At 36.9% G+C, this 21,553-nt stretch overlaps 1 protein-coding gene across 3 annotated transcripts in view; it reads right to left on the bottom strand.

The window, feature by feature from the left end:
* Positions 1-21,553, bottom strand: part of KMT2E (lysine methyltransferase 2E (inactive)) — a 57,254-nt gene that overhangs the window by 26,281 nt on the left and 9,420 nt on the right. For all 3 annotated transcript variants that reach the window (XM_010395644.4, XM_019283549.3, XM_010395643.4), the window contains 5 exons: positions 12,271-12,455; positions 5,474-5,585; positions 4,897-5,126; positions 3,180-3,260; positions 2,949-3,007 (listed from right to left, as the gene is read on the bottom strand). In XM_010395644.4, coding sequence (XP_010393946.2) covers positions 2,949-3,007; positions 3,180-3,260; positions 4,897-5,126; positions 5,474-5,585; positions 12,271-12,341 — 553 coding nt within the window. In that variant the 5' untranslated portion in view covers positions 12,342-12,455. The remainder of the gene's footprint in view (positions 1-2,948; positions 3,008-3,179; positions 3,261-4,896; positions 5,127-5,473; positions 5,586-12,270; positions 12,456-21,553) is intronic.

Here is a 21,553-nt window from a genome sequence, read left to right as displayed (position 1 = left end):
TAATTATACTTCATAAATTAGGAACTGACGATGTTTTCTCAATTTGTTTACTTCTCTGTGGAGAATATTTTCTAAATGAGCACAAAAAGCACACAAAAAGAAGAAATGTCTAATCAAAGAAGAAGAAGTAGCAGAATAACCAACACCTGAGAAACAGAAACCCCAGGCCCTCTTGAAACTGTCAGCATCTGTAGTACATACAGTAGTGCCTACAGAATCATGACATCACAGCCACACACCTCTTCCCCTTGTCCCAAACCCCACAAAACACTGTCTTCCTTAGGGAAGCAACATTTCAATATTGTTGTCTACACTGTGCTCTAACTTACTGCAAAGAATAATTACCTCAACTGAGCATATAATTACATAGTGTTGTTTTGAGACACTCCTTCCTAACCTACATAACCTGCTTTCACTTTGAAGAGCCTTGGTAAAGCACACTAAGGGGAGATCTTGAATTTTCATGTCATAAGTAAGATACAAACTCTCCAAATTTCACAACAAGTTATGGGCCCAGATTAATTTACCCAGAAGCAGCAAGTGATCTTGACAGCATCAATTTCAAGGCCAAACAGCTTAAAGCAACATCCTTGTGTTGTACATCTAGATATTTTATCTTAAAAAATAAAAACAAACCAAACACAAACCCACCAATCAAACCCAAACCATCCAGTATACAACTAAGTACGGGCTTAACGAAGGTGCTTGCTTCACTGAACCATAGTAGGTAATCCAGTGCACAGTAAGATGCACCAGAACTGGACTTTTATACCAGAAACACAAAATCAACAACATCTCATGCAATGACAGGCCCCAGAACAACAGGCTAAAAATGTTGCCAGAAAGAAAGGTGATGTGGTTACATATAAAAGTTTAACACACACAATTTTCTACCATGTGAAATGTTCATTTAAAAGCTCTTTTCTTGAAACACACCAACTGATCTACTACTTTCTCCCCACTGCTTACCTTTGGATGAAACACAGCTAAGCCAGCAACTCTTTAGAAATCTTTACAACGAAAACATTATACTGTGAAGAATTCTCATATCTAAGTAAAAAGCCCTATATATATAGACTTATTCAAAGAGCACCCAAAATACGCACTTACATTTTATCAAATACCTGTAAACTAGTGATAATTAAGTTAAAAGTAACATTCTGCTCCTGTTGACTATCTAAAACATTGAAAAGATCCATTCAAATTGATGCCACTTTTGCTTTTCCTACTTGAAATCATCCATGAAAATTGCCCATTTTACTAATGTCTCACACAGTTTATACCCAAAATCACCAAGTCCAAATGAACTGTACAGCAGTCAATATAATGTGCATTCAGCCAGGCTAAATGGAAATTAAGAGGTGTAAGCACAGACATTCAAGTTATGTATTAATAAATCACAATAATCAATATTGCACTTTGACCACATTTTAGATTAAAGAGGACCTGAATTTGCCTTTCTTTTTAACTCCGTTTTGATACTTTTGCTTTACCATTTAGTATTTCCTTTCCTATTGAATGCGTAACAGATTTAGAACACTGATCATCAAGACTGAGGAGGATTAAACACTAACTTCAAAGGTAAGATCTTGTCAGCTCCTCCTAAGATTTTTTATTTCTTTTCCCTTAAGTTTACAGTAAATGATCAGATAGTGTGCATACAAATCCTAAGAGACTGAATAGCTCAGATCATCAACTTCCCCTATTCTGTATGAAAATTCAAGTTCAACCTCACAATACTGTCAGACCACTTAGTGAACTCATTAACTCCAAGCGAGTTATAAATCTACTTGTTCTACTATTTTAATAGAATCAGCAAAAATAATTTTAAGTTCTAGAAATATTTAGAATTTAAATTTGGGTGACCAAGTCATCAACCAAAACGTTGTAAAATAAGCTTGGTTTTGTTGAAATGAAAACAGACAAAACAAAAAATGACTGTGTTTTTTTAAGTAGGTCATGAATGCCTTTAGGGGGCTTTAGGCAACTTAGTACCTGACAACACCAAGTGTCAATGGCATCAAGGACAGCTGTGCCGCATACCCCCAAATTTTCTGAAGCCGAAGAAGTGGGCAGCAGGACCATATCTACATGGTATTTTTAAAAGAAATCTTAAAACACACACACACACACACTCCACTGCTTCAGAGACGTGATCTGAAAGTAAAATATGTTACATTTAGGAGGATAACCTCCTCTCAAATTATTACTTTTGTAACAGAGCTTGAAAGCACCAGCTGCCAACCAAGAATTCTACAAAACACTTTGGTACTGGCCAGACAGAACTTCTGACGAGTTAGGCCAGATGAGTTTTAAAATCCCATGAACAGGTACAAGAACTACTTGCATAAAATACATAGATTGAAACGGGTACTTGCACTACACGCCATCTGGTTATCAAAGGTAAAAAACCCTCAAAGCATCGTTATAACCTACATTGTATTAACTCAGTTTAGCAACTTTTCCCATTGCCCAAACAAACCCAGAGCCATAACAAAACACCCAAGCTACATCCAACAAACCAGCACTTCCTCCCAAAACTTTTTTCCAGAAAGAAAGACTTAGAAACCCTCTCTCATACCAATAGAAGAAACTTGAAGCTTTTCCATCTTATTTTCAGCACCTTACTCAAAGGAGTTACAGTTATTAGAAAAGCAACACTGCTTATTATGAAACTTGAACATTGTTCAACAGATTGAATTATTCCGCACTGCTATAAAAAAAAGGCAGTGCTGAAAACCATTAATAAAGACATGTGAAACTACAACAATTCTGATGTGGTGTTATGTTGGTAAAATACAGTCAAGTAAAAGGCATTGATTTACTGAACCTTATATGCTGAAGACTGTCAAAACTGCAGGAACCATGTACGCACTCTTAAGTCTATATACGTAACTTATACTTATTTTATGACCTTTACTAAGGAAAGAGCTTTACATGTCACTCACCTGACATATTTTCCCTTTTCCTTCGTTGCAACAGCACTGCTCTTTCTTTATCTAAACTCCTGAAATTAGAAAATAAATCAGTATGTCTAAGTATTAAAACAGACCTCCAGCATTTACCATTGACTATTACAGAATAAACAGAAAACTACCTGAATGTTCAGATACTTAGAAAACATCAGTTGTGCACTGTTCCATTCAGTTTTAGAGTTCAAAATCAACAAAACTACTTACCTGGGTTGGCAACGTTCACACAGATATATGTCAGGAATATGCTGTCTGTCAATCCCCATGCAGTCAATGTGCTGCCAGACACTACGAAAACACCAAAACAAAATCCCAACTTTAAAGTACACTTTTTAAAACAGTGGGCAGAACACACAGAGAAAGTAAGCTGTTCTTTTTTTTCATTGGCATCTTTACTCAGATTCAATACTGCCTGAAACTACATCTCAATCACTGTCTTTGCCACCACTCTGCTAGCTGACTCATTTTATCTCTTGGAAATTTTTCTCTAGCATCAGAAATAAAATGGCAAATTATCACAATAGACAATAAGATAGAGACAAATACCCTCAGCAACAAGACTTACGCTTTACGTAGAAACAAGTGGTTTGGTTTTAAACAAAAGGATTCAATTTCCTTTTAGAAACGGATACATAAAATATTTTTATACTGACAAATATACACTAAGATATGGTTTGATTTCCTTACCTATTTTAAGAGAAAAATAAATACATATTTTTATACACCCTGTTATAAACTGGTAGTCTGTTGTGCAGCATAGAAAGAGCTTTAACTGATTCCCAGAGTCAGGGAAGAGACTGCTTGCTAGACTGAAGGCTAACCTAAAACAGTAGCTAACACTCATCCCTACACTGCTAGAAGGATGAGGGACACAAAAATAGTTATCTTCCCACTTGGAAAGAGTCGTGGTAAATTCACAACTCCTCACAGAAAATCTCTTCTTCGAAGGAAAAAACTCTACCTACTCTGGTGACTGCCTACAACTTTACTGCTGGAAGAACATCTTAATACATTTCAAAATAATGAGCAAGATTATCAGAATCAGGGACCATCAGAAATTACTAACAAGCTTGTTACATAAGCAGACAGAAGAATGGAGCTCAAATTAGTATTTTAATTAGCTATAACTATCATTTTATAAATACACAAAGATCGAAGAAATTCAGCAGCATTCATTAACCATACTGAATGGAAAAATACAGGCTAATATTGAGTAGAAACATGAGATTTGTCTTCTTCTCTTAAATATATCAGCTCTAAAAATTTCTGATTTTTTTTTCCAACTCCAAGTATTTAACAGCAGTCTCTTATTATACTATGATCAAGTAGGTGCTTAAGCATAAACTCAGAAGTCTAAACATTTAACTTCAGCTTCTCCAATAAGAATCTAGGTTAGTCTTTTAATACTTATTAACTAAATCCTTTGAAAATTAAACAGTTATCAGAAGGATCATGCACAGAGAAACCAATATTCGAGAAGTTTCTTTCACATTATTTTGCATCCTTCCAGTTCTTTGATTCACATATACACAATTCACCAAGACGCTTTATTACTCAGTACATGCAGATTAAGTAATGCCCAGGTCTTTATTTTACCATACTAACAAATAACTTGGGACAGAGTACCAGAGACATTATTTTTAGAGGGGGAAAAGGTATACCCTTAGTAAGCAGCAATGCACAAGTGAAGGCATGACCAAACTAATGAGCAGTCAAGACTGACCAGAATAAATTATACAATATTCACTGGCCTTAACCGAGTACATTGCCTATGAGAAAACCACACAACCTTCAAGCGCTTTCTGATGGAAGGAAATTTCTTGTGACTCAATGTAATTAAAACACCATTTAGTTACATTTACTTTCAGTGCAGCCGTAAGTTTTAAGTAATTTTTATTTTTTAATTTACTTTAATATTTATTACCTGCATTTGTCACAACAGATCATATATCCATCATCATGTGTAAAGCCACAAATGCATCTGGTAATATCTGTCCCATAGCTTCCATCCTCTGACGTACTGATGGTAGTAGCACTGGAGGTTTCATCGAAGTTGGGAGTGGTAAATATGCCTACTTCATTCTTGCTTATAAGCACTGATGGAGGAGGAGAAGCTGGAGGCGTTGGAGGAGGCCGAGCACCATAGTTATGGTCCTAGGATTTTGTTAAAAGGTAAAGTTATTGTAAATGTTCATACACCGATGGTTATTCAAGCCAACATGTAAGAACTGATTTGCCAAAGAACTTCAGGCTTCTTATTTTTGTAGTAAAAGGTTAAAATTTTAGTTATGTCACAATTCAATCTTATTTTCTAACTTCTCAACTATGTCATATATTTAAGTGCACTATATTCTGTATTTTGCTTCTAACAGACCATTTTTAGTCAACTTACCCAACTCCCAGTAAGATACAGAAATATAAGCACGAATCAGCTTTTCCAGATAAAACCAGCAGATTTTTACATAATATATTTTGTCCAGAATAGTTAGCACAAAACTTACTGCATAGGGCAAACCAATGTAACTGTGTGAATGCGAGCCACTGGTATACAACTGGTGTGGATAACTGTTCGATTTTTCAACTACCACAGGGCTAGCTTCTACAGATTCTGGTCTGCAAGGCAAAAGACAGATGAAGAACAAATGCAATTACTATGTAATTTATATCAATAAATTGGAGGTACTTGCAGCACAACTTCTAATTAATTTCCTGCTGATTCTGTTTAAAGGAGCACACGGAGGCAGGAACAAACTTGCAACCCCTCCAGCAGCCCCCTCATGCAAGAAACCCCCCCCCCAAAAAAAAAAAAAAAAAAAAAAAATCGAGCAGTAACAGAAGCTGCCAGAAGGAATTCTGCCCAAGGACTGATGCTGATTCCGAGGGCTGCACAACAATAGAGCCCTGCAGCGACACACAGAGGCAGTGGCAGGGCACCACCTGCACTAACTGCTCCTACAACCAGAAATCCTAACTAGAGCAAATTATCTGAACAAGGTAGTTTCTATTGATTTATCTTTAAATAGAGGGAAAAAGGTGATAACAATTTGCAAGAGAATGTTTTGTATCAAAGGCAGTGCCTTCTTCAATATACAAACTATGGTAGATATGCACTAAACCACAATATGAAAGAAGATAAAGGAGTACTAAAACAGGAAGATCTATTTGAGCACAAAAAATTACATCTTCACGACCTTTCTCAAACAGTTACTCGTGTCTGCGTGACTGAGATAACTTGCAGGTTTTTTGTTGCACCATATGATTTAATCACACTAAGACAATTGAATCCAGGTTACCTACAGTGAGTTTTTTTTTAAACAGTGAAAGGCACCACAAAGTATCAACATTTAAAACTGAAGTGGACTTGACTCACATCATAAATCAAGTTTACTTTTCTAGTTTTATATTTATTGTGCGTGAATTCCAGTTCCTATCACATATCTTATCAATTCCTTGAACTGATTTTTAAAATAAACTTGGTATTTCTGAATCTTAAATTAAAATAGATACTGACGGGATTTTTTTCTTCGACATTAAGATACCTGACAGAGGCTTTTTTGCTATGCCATGAAGCAATACTAGCTTGATTTAAAAGGACACCAACAACATTGGAAAAAATATAATTAATCATTAACTTTCTGAACAAAATGCAGTATTTTCACATCTATTTGAAAGTGTCCTACTTATGGGTTTGGTTGCCCATTTCTCCTTATGAGCTTTTTCCCATGTGAGGTTACCACATGATAAAACTGTTTAATAAGAAACTAGTTAAAAGCACTACTGGGGGAGGGCTTTAGTTTCTAGAGTCCAAAGAAAAAAATCTTTTTTTAAAAGATTATTGTCTCCAACAGTCATCAGCTGCCTTTTTTTGAGTGAACAAACATGTGAGCACACAAATCATGTGAAGTATTAATATTAAAAATACAACTTCTGACTGGCATGAGACAAACCAACTCTGATAGCACTTGCTCTTTGTTACCTCATAAACCCAGAAAAATCCTCGCTTACTCTTACACCCCTTCACAACTTGAAAATACGATTTTATTTGGAGTTTGTTAGAATTAGCTTCTAGAAGCAGCTCAGAACTTTAGCTCATGACTAAAAGACAAAAATGAAAAAAACTGTGCCTTTCCAACTGATTTGCTTTTACCTATTCACCAACACATCTATGCTGTAATCATACACCTCTTCTGCGATCCAGTAATCCTTCTGATGACCTAGCCAACTAAAATGCCAGTGAATGAGGCATTAGCTACACATTCCTCATGGCTAGGGCAGAAATTAGCTTCTCCAGTACAAATAAATCTTCATCACTGCATTGCTTCTACTACTACTACTCTTCACCATTTCCTGAATGGCACAAGTAATAACACGGGTACTCTTACCCACTCTGCATTCAATGCTCAACCCAGGTCTTGCTGGAAAATACTAAGTTTTCAGAGCAGGAAGGCTTACTAATAAAGGACAAGCAGGAGGGGATTCTGGTACAATCCATCCAGGATTAATTTAGCAGAGTTTCCTTCATTAAAAGTGAGTATTATTATGACCTAAATACCAGCAACTTAAACACAGAAACATTCAGTGAAACATACCAGAATGAAAGTGTCTTAAGAAAGAGAGGTTGTGTATTTCATCAACTGACTACAATAATCAGAAAGATACTCCAGGTCTCTTGCAAAATATGAGGAAAGACATCCCTACATCCATTTCTTACTTACTCTAACAATTTATAAACCACTTAAGAGAACAATACTTAGTATTTAGAGGCATAACAGTGGTGGGAAGCAGAAGTGTAAAGCCTCCAAAACCATTCATTTATCACTATTTTAACACTCATAAAACAGATTCAGAGAACAATGTTAATACGAAAAAGGCATGTCATTACTTGAACAAGGAAAACCACAAAAATGGTGGGAGAAAAATCAGGTGATACAGAAAGGCAACTATTTAAGAAGTTGTAACATAAATACAAATTTGGAGCACAATCAGCTTTCAGTAAAACTTTTCTCAAATGCTCACCCAGGCACAGACACTACTTTCAATTGTAACAGATGCTCACTAGAGCTCTGAATGTAACTGTTACTGTTCCATTTACCCACTGCACTGGGCTGGGGAAGTGTGGAAGAAACCAACAACTAGAGGAAGGAGCTCCAAAAGCATTCACTGAAGCTAGAAATTAACCTTCACAGGTTTCCTTTACAGTCAACAGAAAGGTGATACAGACCCCATAAGCAGTACAGAATGAGCACCCTTTTTCCAGAGAGCCACAGACAGAATCAACTTTGGCAGATAGGTCACTGAATTCCTTGGTTTTGCCAACCATGCCCTATATAATACTGTCTGTTCAAAGGTCAAGCCCTTCTTCTGAAATAGGCATCTCAGAGTTGGATAGCTTTGAGAAGGAATGCCTCTTGGAAAAATATTTAATTGTACAGATGATTAAAGCATGAGATATCACCTAATTTAAAAATCAAGTTTTACATTTTTTTGGGACTCAAGTAGCAGGGCCCAAGCAGCAAGGCACTAACTACTGTGCTACAGACAAACACCCCCTAATCCCACCAATGGCATTTCTACAGGCATCCCAGCAAGTTTTCAGGAGGAAAAAGTGTAAGCATTCAGATCTGTGAGAACACTGTAAGGTTTTCCTTGCCTGTATTTTTGGACATTAGCCAGTTCTGTAAGAGACTGAGATACTAAGCCTGTCAGCCTACTGATCATACCACATTTTTCAGCTTCACCTCAAACAACTTCAGTCTTACTGAAGAAAGATATTTATTGTATTTCTGGTTTTCATCAAAACTGCAATGTTTGCATTACAACACAGTATATATGAAGTTTGACCAAAACGTTAGTATTATTTCCTACATAAACAAACATTACTGGGATAAACTGACCATGTTATTTTGCTAAAATATCATATATACTCATTAAGCGTTGTGGTCAGCAATTCAAAACTGTGTGAAATGTTCACAGGGAACAAAACAAAAAGCTCCATAAAAAAGCTTTCTACATGCTCTTGGGCTGCAGTGATTTAAGACATACCTATACCTTGAAAACAGAAATATAGTATTTTCTCAAATCAATTATAAAAGCAGAGATGCTTATATATATATAAAAAAACCAAAAAACCTTGAGAGAATTTTCATTTAGCAAGTTAAACAACTACATGTTCTGGGTCATTTCCTACTGTTCATATCTAAAATGGAAACAAAATATTCTGCATGTTGCCAGCAGATGGCATTAGTGAGAAATTAAAGGAACACACGAGACCAGTTAATTTACCAAACCTCAGTCCCCAAACGCTTATAGCTAACTTGTATCAAGGGAGTCGACCTGCAGCGATTCAAAGAAAGTCAATTCGTCTCCAAAATGTGATCTCCCCACTCCACTCCTTTTAAATATTGTTTTGTTTCTGACCATTTAGCAATAAATTAAAAAAAAAAGGGGGGGGGGGGGTAAAAGCAAAAAAAAGCACACTGCGTTTGACTAACACCCAAAATACAATCTATTAGAATTTGGGGCCATCAACCACTGGCATAAATACGTAGATATTCAAATGGGAAACAAAATCTCATTAGAACTAAAATGTTCAAAGGCAGGTGCGGTATCCAAGCTTTAAGCTGTGAAAACCTAGCTAACAGTACTTCCTGAAAATGCATCTAAACTCCAAATGCAACCTCAGCAACATCAATCTGCCACAATCCAGGTTTGTTTTCTGTTTGTACCAGCACACCTGAACAGTATCTAGCTGAAGGCCATCTCAGATAAAAGAATACAATATATTTTGCATGAGAAACAACATTTTCTATTTCAAGACGCTTCTAACCAAACACATTTGACAGGCTTCACTACCTAGACAACAAGAACCAAGGACTGCTTTCTCTACAACTGAGTGGGTTCTGCTACCCAAGCACCTTGTAGCAGGCCCTACAAGTATAGGCTGGTCGGATGTTATCTGTATTTAAGAATACACCAGTGTTCTTTTTCTCCTGGATACTGAACTCAATACAGTGATCTGTACACTGTAATTGTGAAGTTTATTACACAGGCCTTCTCTCTAAAGAACATGTATAAATATTAAAACCAGAAAAGCAGTACCACCAATGGCATTTCCCAATGTGTAGCTTATACTTATGGTCTAAGCTACACTAGCACTCTCTGAAGCCAAGGAAGCACATTTTGAACCTTCAGAAATGGCTTGTTCTGCTTACTATTACAAGGACCTTACCACTAAAAAGTCACACATACTCATCTTTAGTAAGATCTATAAGTAAAGGCAAAATATGTGTGTTTTGACTATGACAGCACTAAGATCTATCTGGAGACCCCACTTAAGTACACGTAATGTAAGAAACAGACCATCTCACCCAATTTTTAAGGTGTTTAAACATCTTAGTATGTTATTCTATAGACAGCTATTTGCTACAATTATTAAAATATGTGGAACTATTAATCGTATAAACGACCCCCTTTTTTAATGGGCTTATGCCTTGGTTTGAAGCATAAAGAATAATCTTCCAGCACTAAGAGACTGCACTACACAAAGAGCTTTTTTCCGAAGCTGCTTCTCCTGCATAATCAAATTTGCCACTCCCCCATTCTTGTGTTTGCTCATGCTTCAGCAACTGATGAAGCAATATCAGACCTGCCAGTCACAGTGGAAAAATTCAGCTCCTCCCTCTTGGGAAAACCCCAGAACGTGCTCAAAGACCATCTATGACTGCTATTAATGCACTCTATCTCCAACACACTACTCTCTGGAGGAAAATGTACAAGAACAAAAAGTAAAATCACATAGACAGTGACAGAAAAGGTTTACAACTGTGTAAGCTGGTAGGTTAGGGACACACCTTTGTGTCACACTTCTTGTGACAGGGACATGGCTTTTGAATCAGCGTACACCAATCATGCAGCTACACATATTTCAGCACGAGTATGGCAGAGATGACAAGAATTCATCTAACTGGTAACAGCCACTTAACATGTGAAGAAAAGCAGCTACTAACTGGGTCGCTCTGCCACAGCATCAAGCAAGTGACACACTGTGAACCCTATCTTGTTTATACTGACAACTATATTTATTTATTTTAATTTCAGCATGACATGCTGTGTCTGCAAGGAATGTCAGCAACCTCAGGAATCATGACCCTCTCTAAACATAAAAGAAAAGCACAGGAAAAGATAATGAAAAGATACATGAATGGTTTACTGAAGTTAAAAAATCTTCTGTACCAAGGTATATAGTGTTCATAATACGAAAAGATAAAACAACTTTAAAAATTTTATGTAACAAAAAACTTTGAATTGCAAATTCTTGGTTCTCTTCAAAGAAACGGTGCAAACCTGGAAGAGCCTCATATATAACTGGAAGCACAGGAGAGAAACATCCTTTAAAAAAGCCATTCTAGAGTTCACCTCAAACTTCCCTTCAAAGTTTGAGAAGAAAGTGGTTTTTCTTCCAAACATTTGACAGTCACGTTGATGCTACACACATGGAAAGATGTTTGACAAGAGAAGTATCCAGTCAGAGATCAACAATACCTAAACCTCAGCCAATCAATACTGTACAGGAGACTAGGGGGAAAAACACAGAAAGAACCACAACACAAAAAACCACACAGGTACATGCACAACACCCCTCCCCCCCCCCCCAAAACCTAACAAAAAACCCACAAGCCACCATCCTCATCCCCCAAAACCCAGAAACTCACTACACTTACTTCATGCAAAGCCAGAGATTACTGAATGCATGATTTCATTGGCTCTTTGTAATCGCTTATACACAGTTACTAAATGAATTATTTTCTACTAGGCTTTACAACTAGAAATAACTTTCTGAAGACATGGTATTGGCCATTTAAGCTAGGCCTTCAATTTCCATGAAGAAATGCACCCTTGTCTTAATTACTACTACTTTCTTGCAGTTTAATGCACCAAATTAATTTACCTTTGTAATGTGCAAAATCAAAAATATTTTTTACATGTAGTTAAAAAGGAAACTGAAATGGCAAAATATTTGAAGCATGAAAAGTAAACCAAGCAGCATCTTTACTTCTCAGTGTAATAAGCAAGAAAAATATGCATTTGTAGAAACATTTAGCTTCTCTCCTTTGCTCCCCCTGAAGTGGAAGAAACTGACATAAGAATAAAGTGACAGTTACTAATTTAACTAATTAAAGATTCAACAAAACTAAGCAGACATTTTTCTCCAATTGTATTCAAGGAAGAGTCATGAACGAATAAAAAAGTAATTAAAAAATTAAGTAAGAAAACTTACAAATTATGTTCACATACTTACTCTGAGCCTGCAGCCATTTCCAAATAAGAAGTATCTGCTGTGTCAACCCCCAATGGGATCACTATGCTCATGACGTTCGTTTCTGATAAATTCGATTACTACGGAGTCCTATGCATTGGTATCCAAAACACTGGGGCATGCCAGCCACAGTGCTCATTGCAAACATCTAAGTGCATCCACAAACCCTGTTAAAAAAACCCAAAACATGCAAAAGATTAAGGGAGTTCATTTTAAACCCAGGCAATTTTACATCACGTATGTATTTTAATTTAAAAACTGCCACTTATATCTGTCACAATTATTTCATTAATTTTACACAAGCAAAAGGAAAGGAAAACATTCAATCCTCTCTAAAAGTTAACCGCAAATAAACTTCTTTAAGGAGTGTGACGATCTTAACAACTGAACCTGAAAATATTACAAATGGACAATCACTCAAATTTATTATTAAAAACCCCAGCACAATCAGGGAAGTGCCAAGGACTCACTTTATGGCAGACTTACTGAACATGAAATACTTTTGCTTACTGCTCTGTGTTGTCAAAGCCTAGTTGCTGTACCTTTCAACAGAAACCTAGTTAGAGAATTTGCAACTAGGTCTCAGACAGCACTGTTCACTTTTGTTTCGCACTTAAAAAAAAAAAAATCTAATGTCTTAACTACCATTTAGGATTTTTTTAAAAGCAAAACCATTCTAACAATTCACAATAATGATAGGAAACATTTTCCATTTTAATAAATCACTGCTAGAAGACACAACGCCTGTTCAGTGCCACTTTCTGAAGTGATTTTTTTAAAGAAGTAAAATTAAAATAATCACTAGTAGCTTTTAACTGTAGAGCAAACTACAACCTGCTTGACTTCCACGAGTGCATAAAGCATCTGACCTGTCTGCCACTTACTACAAGTCCCCCACTTCCCTTACTGCATAGGGCAGAAGATCCAATCAAGTACAGGAGAAACGTAAACAGCTCTCAGCTATTCACTGATTAGTAAACTAATGCACTTTTATACACTAATACAGACCAGGTTTTACACAAATGACTACATAATTTAAGTAAAATAAGACCAGTATCTTCAGTACTTACATAACAAATAATTGCAAACTCTTTCCAAAATGTCAAAACTGCAAGACCACAGACCACTTTGCAATGAAGCACGTACTGTGCCTAGTAAAGACACTCACGCCACAAAATGTTGTATCTTAGCTGATGTCTACAAGAGCACAACAATTTTGAGATTAATGTATTTTCAAAGAATTACAGAATGTGCTCATTTGGAAGGAACCCACCAGGATGATCAAGACCAACTCCCAGCCCTGCACAGCACCATCCCCAAGAGTCATGCCATGTGCTCAAGAGCATTGTCCAAACGCTTCTTGAACTCTGTCAGGCTGGTGCTGCGACCGCTGTCCTGGGGAGCTGTTCCAGTGCCCAACCACCCTCTGGGGGAAGAACCTTTTTCTAATATCCAACCTAAACCTCCCCTGACACAACTTCAGGATGCTCCCTCAGGTACTGTCACGCTGGTCCCTCAGAGCAAAGAGATCAGTGTCTGCCCCTCCTCCTCCCCCCACAAGGAAGTTGTAACTGCAATGAGGTCTCCCCTCAGTCTCCTGTTCTCTAGGCTGAACAGACCAAGTCACCTCAGTTGTTCCTCATAGCCCTTCCTCATAGTCGCTTCTCCTCAAGGCCCTTCACTGTCTTTGTTGCCCTCCTTTGGACACTCTCTATCAGTTTAATGTCTTTTTTATATTGTGGTGCCCAGAACTGCCCCCAGCACTCGAGGTGAGGCTGCCCCAGAGCAGAGCAGAGCTGGACAATCCCCTCCCTTGCCCGGCCGGCGATGCTGCGCCTGATGCCCCCCCGGACATGGCTGGCCTGCCTGGCTGCCAGGGCACTGCTGACTCAGGTTCAACTTTCCACTGACCAGGACCCCCAGGTTCCTTTCCATGGCGCTGCTTTCCAGCCTCTCATTCCCCAATCTGTCTGTACATCCAGGGTTGGACCACCCCAGGTGCAGAATCCCGCACTTCCCCTGGTTGAACTTCATCTTAACATCTTACCCTTGTCAAACACCATGATGACAAAAAACCACAAGCCCCCAGTGAAAAATGGACTTGAGACAAACACTGTGGAATTAAATCTGAATTTCTTCTTTTATTGAATAGGTCAGCACTTTCAGGATGACAAAGTGGCATGTACAAGACATCTCTAAAGTACGAGATGGCAGCAAGTCTTCATCTAACTTCCTAAATTTTGTAATACTGAAGTTTGGCAATTAACATAAGAACATACCAAGATGCTTGAAGTGCCTAAACATACAGTTCATTCTCCTTCTAGACAGCAAAAGGTGTGTTTTGGTCCTATTATACAGTGAACTGGAAAGCTATCGGGCCAAGTAGCCTTCGGAATATTTTGCTTTCCTCATTTAAATGCTGGCGTTTTCTTACTAAATACCACAAATAACAAACCGTATCACTAGCTATGCATAAAATTAAGAAAAAACATACTATTTTCAAGAATAAGTAGCAAGAAAAATATGTTAAACCAAAAGCAGGTATAGAGTACTTTCAGTAGAAGGCATGAAGAAAACCGTAAACCCCTCTAACAGTTTAAGTGAGCTCTCATTTTGCCGCCATACAGGTAACTCTACTTGTAGGGCAGAATCCTGAACAGCTGCACCTACAATTTACAGGAAACATCAAATCACCATTTAGTTCCCACCTTCTGAAAAAGTAAAAAAATTACCCAGTAACTGAAACCATGAATGTTTTAAATCCAGGTATATCAGCTAGCCCAGGGTTAATGGCTGTTCCATTACTCCCTGCAGTGTGACCTGTGTTACCAAATCATTAGCAGAATGGACTTTTTACTTTATGCCTGTTACTAGGTAATTCTAAAAAAACAGTTTTAGTGGTTCAATGTAGGTCTAAAAGACATACTGGACACCACTGCCTGGGATCAAGATCCTCACTTAGATATTTCTTGTACTTTAACTTGATTTTGGTGATGGTGCGGTTTTAAACACTTCTAACCAGGTAGAGCATCAGCTGTAAAATAATGCAGGCAAAAACACCCCCTGAGGTTACCCAATCATCATATATTCAAGTAACCTCCACTGTCAACACAGAAAGAAGAGATTTGCTTACCAAATCTGATAATCAAGTGATATTTGGGGTGCTTTTTAAAATGTAATGCAGAAGAAGAGCTACACATGTTTTTAGAGCTATGTATAGATTGAAAATCAGCGGCTAATGCATATCCCAATTAATGACAATCTCTGACAAAGCAAATACATCACCATTCTTGCTCAAAAACCACAACAACAAACAAACAAAAAACAAAACAAAGCAACAACAAAAAAAGGGGGGGGGGGGAAACGGGGGGGGACAAACAGCCAAAACAAACCCCCTATCCTATGGCAAGCTACTCAAATACAGCTCTGTCAGAATTCAGTCAGAAATTCTAATACCCTGATCTACACCGAATAAAATCAGAAACTTGAGGAATCAAATATTTTTTTTGCCTGAAGAGCAGTAAATAGATGTTGTGGCACCTAAACGGAAGTGGAACATGACTGCAATAGTAACTCACTGTTTTTTACGACCTTTTTCATCACACACACAAAACCCTCTAACGCTTTTCCTCTACCTACAGTTAAGTATGGAAGAATGGAGGCAGTCACTGGCTTGCAATACTTACACAGCCAAGTTAATTCAAACAAATACTGCTCATTATTTATGAGTAGCCATGCTCAACAAATGCCCATAATGGGAGTGGGGGGAGATGCAGGATAAATTAGTAACACTACACCCACTTATTAAACAAAACTGTGACCTTATATATAGGCCATCCAATAATGATTACTACAGTGATGTCAAATTTGGGATGATGGGAAATAATTATTTTCTGCCAACAGAAAGCAGGCTCACCAACAGAAACAGAAGCGTTATCATGACATACTTATATTCCCAGTACTTTTATAAGTTCAGAAAGGAAATAACACAACCACTGGGGAATTTTATCTAAGAAGAGATTGCTTATCCTTTGAAGCAGAATACTACCTGCTGTCATGATTTGGTACTTTCCAATTTCTGCAAGCATCCATCTATTTCAAGTAATTATTCTTTCAGAACTCTGACAATCTGTCATCTGTGGCCTTTAAGAAACGGTTTTCATAGGTACACTCATTTCCACAACTTCCTGTTTAAGAAAGTCTTTCTTCAAGCAGTACATGAATTTTAAAGATAGGAAGACCACACTGGTTTGTCCAGTTAATTTCAGGGTCACAGAGTTAAAAGCCACTATATACAAACTGCTAGTCCAAAGTTCATTGATCAGCTCTTTACTGGACAAAATGGCTCATCTACTGTACCTTAATTAATAACAGTAGACGCCCTCCAATTTTGTTATAGTCCACTCTATTAGTGATAGTACACTCTAAGCTCTGAAAGAATTTTGGCAATGTCTTAGATTCACAAATTTTCTCATAATCACCCTACACCTTTATTACATGAAAAAAAACCATCCCCTATTAAAATAAATTTTGCTTTTATTTAGTTGCAGTAAGAAAGTTTCTCTTGCCCTAATAATAAAATGTCCATCTTATACCCAAACAAATTTCTGTTCTATCTGGTTAAAACATTTATCTTGTCCAAGATCAACCTCTTCACACCCATCACACTTCACTGCTCGTTCATACTGGTTTATACTTTTAATGGCACTTCGCGTCTCTACAGAATACAGAGGAGCTTTTTGACTCAACAGCCACATCAAGTCTAAAATATCTGAAGCCTCACCATACTTCTCATGATCCACTTTATGACACCAGAACCCTTTTTTAAAAAATTAATTGTATTCTAACAACAGCAGTATAAGAGCATAATACATTCCAAAATATTAATCTCTATGACTTTGTACAGAGAACATAATTTATGCATTAAAGAACAAAAAAACCCTTACATATTATCCCTGAGGTATTCCACTTACACAACATTATTCTGTGGTCTAACAAAGACCACATTTCCTTTCTGTCACATACCGCTAAGATCACTTGTGTCACATCAGAAGAAAAAATTTAACTTTTCCACTGGTACACAAAGGAGGAAAAAGCCCCAAACAGAGACAGCTCAGCTCCTGAATCAGAAGTTAAGTGGGTGATCTCCTGAAATTACATTAGTAGTTTTAAACCTGCTAAACCCTATGTTGTATGTCTAAGAATACTAAAGCTCTCATCTAGATGCAGAGATACAAAACTTTCCATAAAAATCAATTATAAGAGATGGTGGCAACACCAGTAACAACTTATTTGTCTTAAATATTAAAAAATCCTAAAGAGACTTTAATATATCAAGATAGTATTATTACTTATAATACTTAATGTTATTTATTACAAAATGGTGTGGGTTTTTTGTTTGTTGGTGTTGTTTTTAACCATATTTACGTCTAATACTACAAAAACCAGAGAGGAAAAAAAAATTAATGAAAGCTGTTTTTACTATTCTTCTTCACATCTCTGACAGTTTTTTTACACAGGGTTACTGTTCCTTGTTTTTCCCTTTCCATGAATCAATTTTCAGATTCTATTGTCATGTGACAAATACAAAAACCAAAAAGCATACAGAAGTTACAAAAAATACATTTACTATAGAAGTTGAGAACAAAGCAACTTGAGACTTAACATTTGTTTTCTAATTAAAAAAAGGACATCAGTGAAATAATGAATTAAGCTCACAATTAAATTATATCCTACCTCAAATATAATAATTTCCCACACACTGAAGACTACACTAAATTAAGTTGATTGCTAAATCAGTTCAAGTTTCTCACATCACTAGGCATTACAAAAATACTAAGTCTTATTGTTACTGTTTTTATGACTTCAGTATACATGTAAGTTCTTCAATATTTTTTCTGCCAATTGCAGTTATCAGTAATCACCCATCAACAATTACAAGATTAAAAAAATAGTTATTAGATAGTTTAGATTTTATTAGATATTAGAATATTAGATATCTAATAACTATTAAGTAGTTATTAGATAGTTTCAAGATTTGGGAGATTTCATCACAGAATGCCTCTGCGAAGAGAATTACCAGGATCTCCCTAAACACAGAGGTTTAAGGAGGAAAACTTAATTCTAATTAGCCTATAATTAGGCTAAGTATTTCATTAGAGAAAACAGTGCTGGTTGAAGATAAATAATTATTTAGATTTTATACTGACGCATACAACTTCACCTTAAAGTCTTTAACTAATGTCACTACAGAAATATTAATATACTAACCAAATTACCATCTCTCTATCTACTCTGTATTTTCACAAGGTCCATATACAAAATCCACAGAACTAGAGTTGAAGAAAAATTAATCAAAACCTTCTAATCTACATATGACAACTACCTTTACTTAAAAGCAGAATTATGTAACTTGAAATATGTACTACAAAATACATAAAAGGTAAAAGCAGTAATTTTCCCATATGTAGTAAATTGAGTAACTGAATTGGCCAAGAGTAATTAATTGTCAGGCCCGAACACCTAAAAAACTACACTGTTTCCCAACTTATCCCACAATGGACAGTTCACCACCTCATGTTCAAGTAGAGCTTATTTCCCCTGAACACAAGTACAGAAGAGGCTCTCCTTTGCTAAACTAAGAGTACTGGTAAACCCCTTGCCTCACACCTTTAAATCCAGGCAAGAAATTAGTAACCATTTCCTGGAGCAGCACTAAGTATCAGAATACACACATTAGTTATAAAGTATATAAAAAGGCTCATTTTCATGAGATGTGTACAAATCTTAAGGGAATTAACTTTAAGCAACAAATGAAATTGCTGAAACAGGCAATTTTCCACTCAAGCACTGACCAAGGGAAAAGAGAAAGGGTAGAAGAGTTATGAGACTAACAGATAAAAAAAACCCCATCAGTGTTAAAACACAAACTACCTGCATGACAGTCTTGAGCCAAGCAAAACCTTTCAGTTTAACCAGCTCACAATGCTAACCTGGTTGTAACTTCAAGTCAATTTGATTGTAAAAGTGTTCTACACCACTAAGCCCAAACCAAAACTCTAACTTCCATTTGCTCCCAGCTGAAAATCCATGCTACTGTGAGTCCACGTTGGCTCCAAAATTACAAAGAATCACTACAAAACTAATTACTGTTTCTGATACCAATAAGGTCCTTCAGTCAAGATGTAAAGATTTCCAAGACTGTATTACTGCTTTCAGACCTCTGCGGACTCCTGCATATCTTATTGTTACTTGTTTATACAAAGTCATCTCAGGTAACAGATGACCAAAAGGTAGTATTCTGTTTTATTGTATTTTATTACCTCACCATGCATCTTCTAATAAGCTGGATTTATTGAGAATGCGATCTAAACATTCTCCTCCTCCCTCCAATTACATCATATGTGTACACACGTTTTGCAATCATGAGCAAAAGCAATTCTTGTCATACTTTCCTTCAGATTTACATGCCAATAATTTTAACCCATGGTCATGGGAACCACCCTTGATCCCAAGAAATCCACAATAATGGAGCTAAGGAAAGCTGATACACCTATGCCCTAGCATGATCTATACAGGAGAAATCTAATTAAAAATGCAACTACCAATAGTCTGGCAGAGTCCACAAATACAGTGTGAAAACTCATGTCCTGAACTGTCACAAAACCAACAAACTAAGCGTTACTACTTGGCTTTCCTACCTACAGGTTTTTCTCCTCTTTGGAATTTGTTTGCTTTTGGTTTGGAAGGTATGTGTGTGTTGGGTTCCGTTTTTTTCTTGGGTTTTTCTGTTTGTTTTTTTTTAACTTTTTTTTAATGGGGAAAGGGAGAAGAGAGAAGATGTAAAGAGGATTTTACTAAATAAAATCACGCTTTTCTAAACTGCTTTCTACTAGTGCTCTGAGCATACAAGTCTAACAAGAATTAGGTTATTTTTAAAATTTGCAAGAGCAACTGGCATTTTAATGGTATACTCTAGATATCCTTCAAATAGTAAACTACACTATGCACATGTATATATGTATATGCATGTATCAACACACAAATGTGGAAAAAATATGCAGCATATATACATATACCATAAATAAATGTATAAAGTAATCAATATTTATTCATTGCTGTGTGTTTCTCAGAAGGTAACACATCTTTAATCAGACCTAGAAGCAGAATACATGAATAAATGACTAATCTTACATACAAGGAAGTTTTCTCTGTTTCCCCTAACATGCTCCATAACTGTATAGATTTTCCTAAGAGATTAGGATGGATATCCAACTTCCAGATGTTACACCACTGCAGGTGCAGTAAGAACTGTGCAGGCTTAGGAACAACTGTGAGTCCAATTTAAGACCTTTGCTACTGTTTGCTGCTTTCCATGGTAATGTAACAGATAAATTAGCAGCTTACTTCTAATTTGTGCTGAGACAAGTAAGAAAGGGGAGTAGGAAAAATATGACATAGTAGGCACACTCAAATACACAAATTAATACCTATTAACGACCAACTCCTGCACATCATATAGAAGAAACAACATGTTCTAAAAGGAATCTGGTATTTGTAGTGTGTGCTCAAACATTCCCACTGATTTAATGTTCTCTATATCCCTCTCAGCAGTATCTTCCTCCCCATCACAGTATTAATAACTCTTCCAGCCTCACTCACAAGCCCCTCAAAAACCTCCTATGCTGTCCACTGTCACCTATACCTTGTCAGTACTCATATCCCTCTAACCTCCTCCTCATGTGCCCTGTCAGACAAAAACCCAAAAAAGTACCTGCTATGGCTGGTTTGAAGTTAAGCATGACAGATAATGGCTAAAATTATTATGCTTTCTCTCCCTGTTTCTTGCAGGATACTGCTCATAGCTGCCCCCATCACCTTTTGAATTTTCAGTAAGCTTCAGAGAGCTCAAGGGTACTAAGCTCCTAGCCCTGTCAAACTTCTGTTTTATGACATTATTGGTTGTACTGACACAGACCTACCTGATGATTAGACCAGCAGAAATACTGCTATTACAACTGACAAAGTAAGACTCCTCCTCCAACTTCGCTTTTAAAGTAGTGCAAATAAGCACGATTTACTAGCACAGAATCACAAAATGGCTTGGGTTGGAAGGGACCTGAAAGATCACCCAGTTCCAACAAGCCTGCCATGGGTAGGGACACCTTCTGCTACCAGGCTGTTTAGGGTCCCCATCCAACCTGGCCTTCAACACTTCCAGCAACGGGGCATCCACAACTTCTGTGGGCAAACTGTTTCTTTCGGC

Source organism: Corvus cornix, chromosome 1A (genome assembly GCF_000738735.6).
Source record: "Corvus cornix cornix isolate S_Up_H32 chromosome 1A, ASM73873v5, whole genome shotgun sequence".
NCBI lineage: Eukaryota > Metazoa > Chordata > Aves > Passeriformes > Corvidae > Corvus > Corvus cornix.
Note: the sequence above shows the minus strand (reverse complement) of the source record. Positions and strands in the feature narration are given on the sequence as shown.